The sequence below is a fragment of the Lithobates pipiens genome, unplaced genomic scaffold, assembly GCF_037356315.1.
Source record: "Lithobates pipiens isolate NorthernLeopardFrog02 unplaced genomic scaffold, aLitPip1_a1.2 Scaffold_64, whole genome shotgun sequence".
Taxonomy (NCBI): domain Eukaryota; kingdom Metazoa; phylum Chordata; class Amphibia; order Anura; family Ranidae; genus Lithobates; species Lithobates pipiens.
The window spans coordinates 1802741-1818228 of record NW_027507886.1 but is presented as its reverse complement, the minus strand read 5'-3'; the positions used below and the strand labels follow the sequence as shown (position 1 = coordinate 1818228).

General features: G+C 40.9%; 1 protein-coding gene across 4 annotated transcripts in view; it reads right to left on the bottom strand.

The window, feature by feature from the left end:
* Window positions 1-15488, bottom strand: part of LOC143958914 (ras GTPase-activating protein 4-like) — a 239161-nt gene that overhangs the window by 154227 nt on the left and 69446 nt on the right. For all 4 annotated transcript variants that reach the window (XR_013270144.1, XM_077467902.1, XM_077467900.1 and 1 more), the window contains exon 2: window positions 1194-1250. Coding sequence is in view for 3 of the 4 variants with exons in the window: in XM_077467902.1 (XP_077324028.1) it covers window positions 1194-1250 (57 nt within the window). In the remaining variant the exon portion in view is untranslated. The remainder of the gene's footprint in view (window positions 1-1193; window positions 1251-15488) is intronic.

Below are 15488 nucleotides of genomic sequence, written 5' to 3'. Positions count from 1 at the left end.
ATAACACTAATTGCTAATGTAGGACAGTGATTTAGTAAACGATTATGTCATTGTCAATTTTGGTTTTGTATACTTTAATGGTCTTTACTAAGGCCAGCAGAAACATCCACTTGCAACCACACATAATAATAACACATAATAATAAACCAAAGCAAAATTATCATTTAATTGTTCTGTGTGCAGCAATGCAGCTGACATCTGGTGTGGGTAACTGAATACCACTGCACTGTGCACTAAAGTTGTTTCTAATTAAAAGTCCCTTAACACCCAGCCACAAATATGCATATGTTTCCAGAATTTACATAACGAGAAAACCCACTGGTAACTATATGATTTATGAATTATTCATGTTGGAAAAACCCTTGTGATTCCAAATTTATAAAACACATCCAATACAGAGAATATGACATTTTAGACTGCTTGTCTGTGAACGCCAGGGCTGCAATATCTATTTATAACTTCTTTGTTATTCTCCAAATGGCAGTCATATAAACTTTATTTTGGTTTCATTAATCTCCAGTGGCCACAAAGAGGACAACTATGACTGTAGTTGTTTTATGAACTACGCACTTTGATAGGTAAAGCCAAATGTTTGACTTGGATGGCAGCCATTAACACTGTCTTTTATGTTTGGTAAATGTCAGATAAAGGTTCATTAGATGGATTCTTGCAAGCTTAGCTGTAAATGTAGAAAGGTAAAGCTGAACTCCAGGCAAATATAAAAATGTCGATAATGGACCCAGTTATGGTTTCATTCAAAATGACACATATCTTATATACAAGCAGAAGCAGGGAACAGGTACCTAAATCCTTCTTCATATCTTAGAGACCTGCCTGCTATAATCTCCTGTACAGTAGCACTCCAAATGGGGGGTGGGGAAAGCTTCTTAAGCTAGATAGGCTATACAGAATTTCACAGAGTGCCCATCCAATTATGGCAGCTGGCAGCATTCGTTTCAGCCAAAAAGGCAGCCATCTTAGCCTCTGTTTGATTCTCAACTGCCATGGTGCTACACATGTGATCAATTATGACACCAGCCATTTGATGGCTTGACAGTTTAGTTGTCAGCACAAGCATATTGGACATTCCTGGAGTGTGTCAGCATGTAACTGTTTTTTTTAAACTGTTAAAACGTTGGATTTAGATACACTTTAACTGCCTAGAGTTCAACTTTTATTTTAGTGGGCTGTACCTGATGATGGTCTCATCATCAATCTTCACAATGCAATATGGATCACTGCTGCCAGTTCTGAAAAATAAATAAATAAAGAGAACAATTTAATCAGTCATTAATTAGGAAAAACATTTTTTACAATGGCAAATCATCTATTCACAGATCATTCATTGCTGTACGCCTTTAATTTGTTGCATTTGTATAGCACGTAAGCCAGATCGAAGTACCCATTAATTTGACAAGTTGGGTCTCTTTTGCCAAAGGTAGCCCAAAATCTGGATTTCTCATTCTTCAATGTGAAGTTCAGGCTTCATAATGTCCTTTGTTTTGTATTTTAGAGAGCCTTGGTTTCGAAGCTTTCAGAACACCTTCCATCCCAATGCTTCAATACTTTCACTGAACTAGATAAAGTATGTGGATCTACTAAAACGTATCTTAGCTGTACCTGTTCAGTCACTCAGTACTGAGGTCCAACACAGCCAGGCAACTAACATTTTCTTCCAGTACAGTTTTCTTTATCATAGTATAAAAAAAATCTGTTACAAAACACATTACAAAAGGTAAGTTTTATTGCTCCAAATATCGAGCTTAATGTGGCTAAAAAAACTTTAAACACTATTTCATGATATTTGCCATGCCTGTCAATGCAGATTTAGGAAAAGAAAGGCAACAGTGTTAGACAAATCTTCTTCGAGTTTTTTTTTTATATTAGTCCAGTTGCTGCAGAATTCAAGCCCGTAGGTGTCTCCCTCCCCCCAGACCTTGCTCATAATCCCCAAGAATTTTATGAATTGAAATGAATAATGGATCCTCTTCCATATCTAGACATCAACCTTACCTAATCAAATGACAGCATTTGTCAAGCTAATGTTCTTCCTAATTTCAAATATCTATGCAAACAGTTAACAGAATCGGAAAAGTATCCCATCTCATGTCTGGGACGTGTCTCTGTAATAAAAATGACCTTCTTACTTTAATTTATTATACATTTTTGTGTACTCTTACTCCCTATACTCTCCCATATTCTCTGAATTCTACAGAATAGAATTCTTCACCTTATCTGGAAACCAATTTGAGCAGATTAGCAAGACAAACCCTCTATAAGCCTTAACCTAGAGGTGGGCTAGGTCTACCCCATTTAGCAAACTACTAATAAGTTGCTCAAATTACTCAACTTACCTCCTTGTTTGTCAGGAAGCATGAATCAGACTGAGACAAAAATGCAGTAAAAATCTTGCCTTTTAATGCAATGGTAAAAATGGTACAGATCAGTAAAAGTAGTCAAAACATAAGCCAGGGATTCGGAAGCCAAAGCATGTAGTCAGACAAGCCAGTAATCAGGAGACCAGAGATCAGCATAGTCTGAGGCAGAAGAACAATATCAAGATCCAGAAAGGACGTTAGCCGGGCAAAGTCTTTCATAGGAGCACAGCAGAGAAACTCCATATATGGAGAAGGCAGGAAAAGGTATGAACAAGGCAGTTTAAATAGCCAGAAGGGGCTGGCTGTATGTGGGACTGACAACCAGATAATGATAACTAGATGATAAAGACAATTATCCGACAGCTGAGCAGCCTGAGCACAGAGAAGAGAGCTGCTAAGAGCCCAGCTCTGACATAGTTGCAACTTCTAATATCTCACTTGTTTTCCCACAGTCTTGAAGCCTAAGCTATCACACCACTGCCAAAACAATTTTAAATTTCAAATGCGCTGGTATCAATTACCCATAAGAATGTACCAATTTCGCTATTCCCCCACATGTTCCAGAGGATGATTAGACTTAAGCAGCCCATAGATGACTTGATTTTCTTTCTTTCCACTATGGGTGGAATGAAATAAAATTTCCCAGGTCCCCCTATCAACACAGTCAATGTTGATGGGGAAATGCCTTCCACAGCACTATTGTGTTCTGCTGGCTTGGTGGGGGGCACCTCTGACCAGGAAGGTTGATACCTTCACTGCCATTTCCATACAACCCAATTACTTGCAAATCTAATGCAGTGGTAAACCCTGTAGCTTCTGTGTGTTACCTTCTTAATTTACCATCAACATGATTATGTTCTATTTACTTCAGTATAATATTTGGATTTTACTTTTTCCTTACTACAGTTTTATGTTTACTGTCTTTTAGACTGTCTCACTATACAAAACATGAATAAAAATGATTGAAACAGAAATATTTTTTCTTCCAAACAACACTACAAACATTGTAAACAGCTTATCCTCTTATTCTGGAGTGAAAATGAATTGGGGGAAATCCAAGACCCGACCTTTAGATCCACTAGACAAGACTGACTCACTGTCCTCTGTCCAACTGCAATATGTTTTTATGATAATATATTCGGGGCTTAAAATAGCTAAACTACTATTTTCCTATACTCCTAAAGAGCAAATTGAATTGGTGGAAAAATCTCCCCTTATACCGTAGCAAAATAAATCTCATAAAATTAAGGTGTTCTGCATAGGATACCCTGAACAGTGTTACAGCCCGCATTTGCTCGGGCAGGCAGCCCATTCAGATTCCTATAGGTCTTCAAAACTCCCATTTACAAACAAACTTGAAATGTGGCTAAAGACCAAGGACTATTTATTTAGAAAGAAACTACAATGTGTTTAACACAATCCAAGTAGGAAAGTGATTTCCATTTTGAATTTGAAACTCTCAGTTAAGAAGTTCCTCTAATGTGTAAAAATCACAGACACATCTGTTTCTGGTATAGTTATTTTTCCCCTGGGTGTTCATTATGACAAATCCAAATAATTAGTATTTCTCCACCATCCCACAATGCAAAACACTAAAATGCAAGGGTACATGAGCTCCGATGTAGAATTAAAAGATCAATATTTATAGCCAGAATTAGGCCCCTTTCGTATGGGTGCTCCAATAGGTTCTGCCTGTCAGTTTCTCTCAAGCAGACGTACTTGAAAGTGCCATATAAGTTCATAAACAGGCGGATGTAAACAGACATGCGCCAGCGCACATCCACTTAGCTCAGAGCATCCAGGTCCGGAAAAAATAGAAGAGGTCTGCACCATTTTTTATTTTTTTCCAACCTAAACATGACAGATCAGAGGTAGTTTGTTGAAACAGACGCAAGTCTTTTTACGTCGGTGCAAATGTAGCCTTAATAAGAATACTTCCTGTATGTAGCTTTACTGCTTCCTTATGTCAGTTCCTGTTTATTTTTTTTCAGTTTTCAATCGAGTAGGGAATAGTAAAAATACAGTGAGTTAAATGTTTGCTGTCTGTGTCCCACTGGGGTGATTTCCTGTCCCAAAGACACAAGAGGAACTGAGAGGAAATTTGTAGAAATTGAAGGGAATTCCCATTGTACACAGCTGTCACTAGAACAGGTGAGCCTATTAAAAAAAATTCCCTTCTTTTTTGTGGTGAAGACTCAAATTTTTTTGTATTGCATACCACTTTATGTCTGGATGACAGTGGAAACGAATGCCGCGTACACACGATCAGACTGTTCGGCGGACTTAGCCTGGCAGACAAACCGCTGGACTTTGAAGCGGAGGTCTGCCGGACTTTCCGAACGAGCAGACCTGCCCACACGCCACCGGACTTTTCCGGCGGACTATGGCGGGAGTGCGCCGTACTTTTGAAATGAACGGACTTGCCCACACACGGAGGAAAGTCCGTTCATTTTGAACATGGCTCCAGGTAGCCAGGACTAGCGAAGGAAGTCAATGTCGGCGACGAGATTGATACATCGCTGGCCCCGTCACCTGGTATGGACTTAAAGGGGAAGCCCTACACCGAAAAAAAACAGTGTCCAAGGTTCATATAAGACCCTTATCTGAGCACGCAACCCAGACGGTCAGGAAAGGGGGTGGGGACAAGCGACCGCCCCCTGAGCCACACCAGGCCCTCAACATGGGGGGTGTCCCCGCCCCTTATGATGTCTCAGTCCCAGCATCCTCTGGGACTGTGACATCATAATGGGCGGGGACATCACCTGGTAACCCTGCCCATTGTCCCTATGTAAGTCACCACGCACCGCGTCCCTGTCATTGTGGCCAGAGAGAGCGTTGAGTCAACATCTCAAGGAACAAAAAGAAGAACAAGAAGAAGAGAAGGCGGTGGCTACAGAAGACTGGGCCACCGCTAGTAAAAGAGGGGGACAAGACCCGCAAAGTCAGAAGAAGACCCCCGGGCGGCGACGAAGAAGAAATCCGGGCTCCTCCGCTAGTAAAAGAGCTAGCAGAAGATAGCGGAGGAGTCCGGTGAGAACACCACACGGCATAAGGCAACCTCTTCAAGTAAGGCTGACCTCTGAGTAATTTGATGTATTCAAACTGATCCATGATCCCTGGTTATGTGATAAATAGGCCCAACACCATAGTATGAGAAACATCCCCATATCATGATGCTTGCACCACCATGCTTTACTGTCTCTACTGTGCACGGTGGCTTGAATTCAATGTTAGGGGCTTGTCTGACAAACTGTCTGCAGCCCCTAGACCCAAAAAGAACAATCTTGCTTTCATCAGTCTACAAAATGTTGTGCCATTTCTCTATAGGCCAGTAAATATGTTCTTTGGCAAATTTCAACCCCTTCAACATGCCGTTTTTTTCAACAATGGGACTTTGCAGGGGCTTCTAGCCGATAGTTTGGCTTCACATAGGTATCTATTACCTGTTACAGTACTCACAGGTAACTTTATACCTTCTTTGATCACCCTGGAGCTGATCAGTGGCTGAGTCTTTGCCATTTTGGCTATTCTTCGATCCATTCGAATGGTAGTTTTCTGTTTTCTTATAAGTCTTTCTGGCTGGTTTTGGTTGCCATTTTAAAGCATTTGAGATAATTTTATCAGTTTCTGCACTTCTTTATATGTTTTCCCCTCTCCAATCAACTTTGCAATCAAAGTACCCTGTGCTTCTGAACAATGTCTGGAATGACCCATTTTACTCAGATTTTCAGAGAAAAATGCACTATAACCAGCATGTACAACATTTGCTGCCTTCGTCCCTAAATAATGGCCACCTGTTTGACATCTGTTTTTTTTCACAGACTGAATGACCTCACTAATTGAACTCCGCACTGCTACTATTTTGAGCACACCCCCTTTCAATTATTGATTCAATTACACAGAATCAGAGGCACGCATGTCATGACTGTTGGGTCTGTTGGTTTTCTATTATTCTTCATTTTAAGAGGGACGTTTCAGGAAAAAAAAATTTTTAAATAAAGAATTTTGAAGCAAAATATGGGTCATTGCCCATCATTGCAGCTTGATCAATGTCCATCTGTAGCCTCACAATTGCCCATCATTGCAGCTTGATCAATGCCCATCTGCAGCCTCACAATTGCCCATCATTGCAGCTTGATCAGTGCCCATTTGCAGCCTCACCATTGCCATTAATGCAGCCTGATCAGTGCCCATCTGAAGCCTCATCCTCAAATTACTGCTGCCTTGGAGGAAACAGGGAGGAGGGCGGGACAAGCGCCGTCAGATTACATCAGCAAGAATCTCCTGTTTACTCGGTGGCCCCTTTAATACAAAGTCCCTCCTCCTGGACCGGATTCTATGAATAGACAGAACACTGGTCCAATGCCGGCCCAGGATACGGGACTTCTTATTACAGAGGCCACTGAGTAAACAGGAGATTCTTGCTGTAATCTGACGGCACTCGTCCCACATCCCCGTTCCCTCCTAGGCAACCCAAATTGCAGTATCGGCGCCTAACACTATTTGCACCCAATTCAGGGTGAAAAAGTGCGTGTTACACACCAATAAATACGGGTGTAGAAATACAGTATCTCACAAAAATGAGTACACCCCTCACATTTTTGTAAATATTTTTGTAGCGGTACCCCCGTAGGGGCTGCTGAAAGTTGTGGGGCCCACCCATCACCCTGCCCAGACCGGCATTCAATTCCCAGACACCTTGGGGTCAATGAACAGTCAATATGCTTGTTTTTTGTATTTTCATTGAGGGATTTGAACTTGGATAGGGATGGGAATATATGGGATGCCAAGTAGAATTATAGAACAGTCAATTTGGTACAGAACTTTGTACACAACATTTCTTTAAACTCCTCCTGCACAACACTTGCTTGCAGACTATCACACCCTCTTTCCTGCACAACACTTGACTCCAGGCACAGCTAGCACATGGTTAGGCCCAACACTGACTCGGTCATTCCTTAGGAATTGCTATTTGTAGGCAGGGGCTGCGGGTGCCTTTTTGTGTAGCAAAGTAGAATAGAAAGTGTTTAGGGCTAGCTGTTCTATGGTGGACTACTGCTCCGAGCAATCCCTCCTCAGGCCCTACCAGCCCTCCCGGCTGCAGCTGCCTGACTCCATTGTCTATGACATTGCAATCCTCACTGGCTCTACATCCAGCTCTGACTGTTGCCTTTCAGTCCTCTCTGGCATGCCTCTCCAGTACTCCCGATAGCACATGTCACTCATCAGCCCTCCTGGCTGCTCACACACTGGTGGTTCCCTCCTGAAGACTTGCCTGGCAGTACTAGCTCCTGCTGTCCTCTCTGATGTGCCTCCTGTTCAGATCCTTCATGGATTCTTTAAAAGGATCCGTCCTGCACCCTAGTCTCCAGGCCCAAGGTCACCCTACAAAATGGGGCGCACCCTCAAAGGGCCCAACAGCCTAGTACTTTATCCTCAGTTCTTCCATCCAACCACTCCCCAGCTGGGCTGACTCTAGGTATTTAGGAAGGCCTGCCCCTGCCAGCCCAAGTTGGGGATTGGTCAGGGCTTCTTAGAACACCCCAGGCAGCTCCACCTCTCATCCCCTCTTCTCTTCTAGATTCCTCTAGAAGCCAGAAGGGGGTAACTGAGAAGTGATGCTATCTGTGAGTCACCAGCCTACTCTAAGTCACTCCTAGCCCATACAGATCAAAACAACTAGCTTTCAGCTACGCCTGCCTACATTTACCTGCACTTACCAAAAATCCTAACTCTAGAACCTACCCAAGTATGTGACAACACTGAAGAAATTACACTTTTCTACAATGTAAGGTAGTAAGTGTACAGCTTGTATAACAGTGTAAATTTGCTGTCACCTCAAAATAACTCAGCACACAGTGCCTTGCAAAAGTATACACCCCCCGCCCCCCCCCCCTTTGGCTTTTTTTTTTTTTGGCCTTTAGTTCAATGTTTTTTTTAATCTGAATTATATGTGATGGATCAGAACACAATAGTCTAAGTTGGTGATGTAAAATTAGAAAAATATATACATAAAACTATTTTTCAGAAATAAAAAAATGATAATTGGCATGTGCGTATTATGAAACCCATAAAAAGCTCTGGTGGAACCAATTACCATCAGAAGTCACATAATTAGTGAAATGATGTCCACCCGTGTGCAATCTAAGTGTCACATGATCTGTCATTACATATACACACACCTTTTTGAAAGGCCCCAGAGGCTGCAACACCTAAGCAAGAGGCTCCACTAATCAAACTCTGCCATGAAGACCAAGGAACTCTCCAAACAAGTAAGGGACAATGTTGTTAAGTACAAGTCAGGGTTAGGTTATAAAAAAATATCCAAATCTTTGATGTTCCCTAGGAGCGCCATCAAATCTATCATAACCAAATGGAAAGAACATGGCACAACAGCAAACCTGCCAAGACGGCTGCACACCAAAACTCACAGACCGGGCAAGGGCAATCAGAGAGGCAGCACAGAGACCTAAGTTAACCCTGGAGAAGCTGCAGAGTTACACAGCGGAGACTGGAGTATCTGTACATAGGACAACAATGAGCAGTACGCTCCATAGAGTTGGGCTTTATGGCAGAGTGGCCAGAAGAAAGCCATTACTTTCAGCAAAAAACAAAATGGCACGTTTTGAGTTTGAGAAAAGGCACGTAGGAGACTCCAAAATTGTATGAAGGAAGGTGCTCTGGTCTGATGAGACAAAACTTTTACTTTTTGCCCATCAAAGAAAATGCTATGTCTGGCGCAAACCCAACATATCACATCACTCAAAGAACACCATCCCCACAGTGAATCATGGTGGTGGCAGCATCATGCTGTGATGTTTTTCATCAGTCTGGAGTGGGAAACTGGTCAGGGTTGAGGGAAAGATGGATGGTGCTAAACACAGGGATCTTCTTTATTTAGGACGGAGGTTCACTTTCCAGCAGGACAATGACCCCAAACACACTGCTAAAGCAACACTCGAGTAGTTTAAGGGGAAACATGTAAATGTGTTGGAATGGCCTAGTAAAAGCCCAGACCTCAATCCAATAGAAAATCTGTCGTCAGTCTTAAATATTGCTGTTCACAAGAGCAAACCATGCAGCTTGAAGGAGCTGGAGCAGTTTTGCAAGGAGGAATGGGCAAAAATCCCAGTGGTAAGATGTGGCAAGCTCATAGAGACTAATCCAAAGCGAATTGGAGCTGGGATAGCCACAAAAGGTGGCTCTAATACAAAGTATTGGAATTTAGGGGGGGAAATATTTATGCACACTGGACTTTTTCTGTTGTTTTGTCCTATTTGTTTCACAATAAAAAAAAAATAAAAAAAACATCTTCAAAGTTGTGGGCATGTACTGTAAGTTAAATGATGCAAATCCTCATTCCAGGTTGTGAGGCAACAAAACACGAAAAAAGCCAAGGTGGGTGAATAGTTTTTCAAGGCACTGTTTTGTGGCTTGATTTGGAGAGCTGAATTTCTGCCACTTTATAAATATGCTTGTTAGTCATCTAAAAACATATACACAGTCTTCCAAGCTATACACAAGCCAGTACCATTTTAATTATGTTTGCGCCTTATCCACCCACACTGTTCTAGAAACCGGGAGATTGCACGGAAAAAAATGAATAAAACCACCCTTCCAGATGTTTACCGAAAGCTTTGCTTAGTCAGTCAAAGAGAAATTATATACAACTTGAAAGTCATTTCTGATTTCAGCCTAAGAAATTCATTGAATGGTCTGACTTCGCTAGATTGATCAACTGAACTTAAAGGACAAATCCAGCTACACATGCCCTTTTGCTTTGGATAGAATGGAGAAAGCAGACAACTTCTGGCTATTTTTTTCTTGCTTTCTGGGCCCTACTGAGATTTCTTCTGGCTTTGTTGCCACCAGAATGGGAAGTAGGGGTAAATGTATAGCAGGGACACTTAATAAGACACAGTAATAAAAAGCTAATGGAGTTTCTAGCCTTTTACTACTCAAATAAAAAGTAATTTTGATGTTTTATATGCCCCATTGGAGGCTTTTCCTTAAAACGGAACTGCACTCTCTCCATCATTGTTGACTATTTCTAATCCTAATTCTGCTACCATTAGTTAATAGGAAAGTATATCATATTTACTTGTTTTAAATGTTTTTTCTAAATTTCTTCAGTTACTTTCTGGTTTCCAGGCCTAGGCCAATGATGTCATGAATCCCAGAAGTCTTCAGGAGGGGAAGAGGGGTTTTCTCAGCTTAGCACACCCTCCTGCCTGCATGCCTGAGCTGCTGAGAGGGCGCCTGTCCAGGCTCCCCCAGTGCTGGCCTGTTTGCATTCATACAACCCCATTCCAAAAAAGTTTTGTAAAATCCACATAAAAACAGAATGTAATGATTTGCAAACTCATAAACCCGTATTTTATTCACAAAAAATAAATAGAAAACAGATCAACTGTTTAAACAGAGAAATTGTACCATTTTAAGAAAAAAATAAGGTAATTTGGAAATTGATGGCAGCAACATGTCTCAAAAAAGTTGGAACAGGGCACTGTTTACCAAGGTTTTGCATCCACTCTTTTAATAACAGTCTGTAAACATCTGGGAACTGAGAAGAGCAGTTGTTGGAGTTTTGTAAGAGGAATGTTGTCCCATTCTTGCCTGATTTTAGATTGTAATTATTCAACAGTCTTGGGTCTTCAATTGGTGAATGGTGTGAACTGCAGGCAGGCTAGTGCACCCAGACTATTCTAATACGAAGCCATGCTGTTGTCATAAATGCAGTATGCGGTTTAGCATTGTCATGCTGAAATATGCAAGGCCGTCCCTGAAAAATATGTAGTTTGAATGAGAGCATATGCTGCTCTAAAACCTGGATATATCTTTCAGCACTGATGGTGCCTTTCCAGATGTGCAAGCTGCCCATTGCATAGGCACTAATGCACCCCCATACCAGCAGACATGCAGGCTTTTTAACTGAGCACTCATAGCAAGCTAGAAGGTCCCTCTACTCTTTAGTCCAGAGGTCACAGTGCCCATGGTTGCCAAAAAGAATGTCAAATTTTGATTTGTCTGACCACAGAACAGTTTTCCACTTTGCCAACCATTTTAAATGAGCTTTGGGCCAGAGAAGATGCCTGCATTTCTGGATCATGTTCGGATATGGCTTCTTCTTTGCATGATAGAACTTTAACTTGCATTCTTGGATGGCACGGCAAACTGTGTTGACAGACAGTGATTTTTGGAAGTATTACTGAGCCCATGCAGTGATGTCCATTACAGAATCTTGCCTGTTTTTAATGCAGTGCCATCTGAGGGCCCGAAGACCCCAGGCATCCAAGATTGCGTTTCAGCCTTGCAACTCAGCCTTGTCCCTTGTGCACAGAGATTTCTCCAGATTCTCAAAATATTTTGATATTATGTACTATAAATTATGATGTATTTAAAGTCTTAATTCATGCAATTACAAATATGCAATATACAAAGCTTTTCACAGATTGGTGAACCTCTGCCCATTGTTACTTCTGAGAAACTCTGACTCTCTAAGATGCTGTTTTAGTTCCCAATCCTGTTACTGACCTGTTGCTAATTAGCCTAATTAGTTGCAAAATGTTCTTCAAACTCTTCCTTGTTAGTACCACTTTGTAAAGCTTTTTGTTGCCCTGTTCCAACTTTTTTTTCCCCAACTTTTTTGAGATGTGTTGCTGACATCAATTTAAAAATTACTTTATTCTTTCTGTTAAAGTGATACATTTTCTGTTTAAACATTGGATATGTTTTCTATTTTCTACTGTGAATAAAATATAGGTTTATGAAATTCATCGTATTCTGTTTTTATGTCGATTTTATACAGCCTCCCAAAGTTTTTGGAATTGGGGTATGCGACCAGTGTTGCCAACTCACCATATTATAATTTACTGGCAGGACATCCAAAATGTACTGGCACAGCCAAGTTTTTACTGACATTTCCAAAATGACAGTTTCAAGTGTGCACATTTCAGTATTTAGGCTACAAACAAGTACATTATGCAAATAGCAATGTGATTTAACCCTTTCATGACTAAGCCTATTTTTGGCATTTGGTGTTTACAAGTTAAAATCCATATTTTTAGCTAGAAAATTACTTGGAACTCCCAAAACATTATATATATATATATTTTTTTAGCAGAGACTCTAGAGAATAAAACGGCGATTGTTGCAATATTTTATGTCACACGGTATTTGCGCAGCGGTGTTTTAAACGCAACTTTTTGGGAAAAGGGACACTTTCATGAATTAAAAAAAAAAAAAACAGTAAAATTAGCCCAATTTTTTTGCATAATGTGAAAGATAATGTTACGCCGAGTAAATAGATACCAAACATGTCACACTTTATAATTACACGCACTTGTGGATTGACGACAAAGTACGGTACCTAAAAATCTCAATAGGCGACGCTTTACATTTTTTTCCCGGTTACCAGGTTAGCGTTACAGAGGAGGTCTAGTGCTAGAATTATTGCTCTCGCTCTGACGATCGCGGCGATACCTCACATGTGTGATTTGAACACCGTTTACATACGCGGGCGTGACTTCCGTATGCGTTTTCTTTGCTTCGCGAATTTGCGGGGACGGCGGGCACTTTAAAAAAAAATTTTTTAAATTTATTTTATTTATTTTAAAATGACTAAATAGTTTTTTTTTTTTTTTTTTAAATGTGATCACTTTTATTGCTGTCACAAGGAATGTAAACATCCCTTGTGACAGTAATAGGTGGTGACAGGTACTCTTTATGGAGGGATCGGGGGTCTAAAAGACCCCCCACCCCTCCTTTACACTTCAATGTATTCAGATCGCCGAAAACGGCGATTCTGAATACCGTATATCTTTTTAAAACCGACGCCATTGGCAGCCGAGTAAATGGGAAGTGACGTCATGACGTCGCTTCCGTGTTTACTATGAGGAGACTGGAACGAAGCCGATTACTGCTTCGTTCCAGTTCCTCCCCAGCAGCCGGAGGCAGCGGAACGTAAATCGGTGCTCCCGATCGAGCGGGAGCACTGGTAACAGCGGCGGGAGGCGGAGGGAGGGGGGGACGTCCCCTCCCGCTCCTCCGGCATAACAGCCGAGCGGCTTTTAGTCGCATCGGTTGTTATGCCTGGATAGCCAATCGCCTGCTGAAAAAAACGATACCGGGATGATGCCTGCAGGTGCGGGCCCCGAAAGCCGAGTACGCACATCTGCGTACGCTCGGCGAGAAGGGGTTAAGGTAGATATTAAGGTAAAAAAAACACACACACACACACACACACACACACACATATATTTAAACTAATAATAAAAATAAATAAAACTAAGGCTGTAGCTCAGGGGCAGGACAGGAAAGAAATTAGAACGGGCAGGCACACACACATGAAATTGACTCTCGCAGTGACACTGACAGTAGTGTGCAGTAGTACAGATGATGATGACACCTCACTGACACAACACGTCCCCTCCTAAGTCACAGTGACAGTCTCTCTCCACGCCAGGTGGTCCCCTCAGTCCAAACAGCACTGACATTCCCGCTCCGGCTTGCCTTGCTCCTGACCCACACACAAGGCTCAGGCCACTCCGTTCGACACCCTGGCATCATGATATCACATGACACGTTCAGGCACCGCATCTGCCAGACCCACCCCCCGCCGGCGTCGCCTGAACACACTGTAGCATCATAGCCATATTTCTTACTGGCAACCTTTTCCTCTTACTGGCAGCAAAAAAAATACTGATGATTGGCAATACTGAGTGTGACATGGCCAAACCCCTACTCCCTCATAGGATTTTACTGACAGCAGCAGGAGCCTATGGCTCCCACTGCTCACACAGTCTCTTGTAAGTAGAGGAAGACAGAAGTGCAGTGCTGTAGACAGAACAGAGATGGATTGGTGAAAAGTGTCATGTAACTATTTAAAGAGGGGGGTTGGGGAGAAGGAGGCGGTTTATGTTTTTTTTTTTTTTCACCTTAATGAATAGAATGCATTAGGGTAAAAAAATAAAAAATAAAAAAAGCACTTTAAAACTACTTTAAGTCCAGTTCTGATGACACCAATGTAATAGAAAGGCACATGAATTTTACCTACAGATAACAATAACAATTCTGATTGAGATTTTTAACACATCCCAAAACTGTAAAAAATGTGCCCAGAATTCCATTTTAGTGAACCCATCTGCTATATATTATGACTAGATGCGCCAGTTTAAAGTTTCCTCATTTCACGAGTTAATGCCAGTAAAAGCATGACATTTATCTCCTCTAAATACTCAATGGCTCTTTTGTGATATTTTAGAAACAAATAGATGTGGATTTACACAGCTTCTGCCAAGTTTCATTCTGATTCAGATATCAAGCCAACATTACCAGCAAGAGCAGATGGCCATGTGGATAATCACATTCTAAATTATTCTCCATGAAGCATATGTTGTATATTGCAGCAAGAATTGCAGGATAACACTGGTAACAACAATAAAACAATAGATTTATAATGTTAATGCAAAAAAAAAATCTAATAATAACTGTAACTCAAATATAGTCAATGCCTAAATGGCAAGTATCAGCAGGTGCTGAGCTTTAAAAAGTGGAATGTTAGGTTATTCACAATGCAGCTAATACTGGTGTATATGTTTAATAGCAGGAGGCGCAATAGGGCAAATAAATATTTGAGTGTCTCCCCGAGGCCTTGTGCAGCCAAAGCTTTTGTCCTGAAAATAGATCAGATTTTTTAAGACATTGTATGACTACTTTATTTTTTTATTCTGTTAAATTATTTATTTTAGCTTAGGGGAAAAGAATACAAATTAAATAATTAAAATAGAAAATGACATGTGATAAGAATATATATAACACCAAAAAAAAAAATTTAAAAAAATAGAACCCTCTACTATTCGGCTTTATATTTTCTAGGGACATGAATTGTTTAAATGATCATAACATTAGTAAGTCTGTTTAAGCACTATTAGGATTTATATACTATATACCGTGCCTTGAAAAAGTATTCACACCCCTTGAAATTTTCCACATTTTTGTCATGTTAAATGTGTTTTATTGGGATTTTATGTGAACACAACACAAAGTGACACACAATTGTGAAGTGGAAGGAAAATGATAAATGGTTTTCAACATTTTTTATAAATAAAT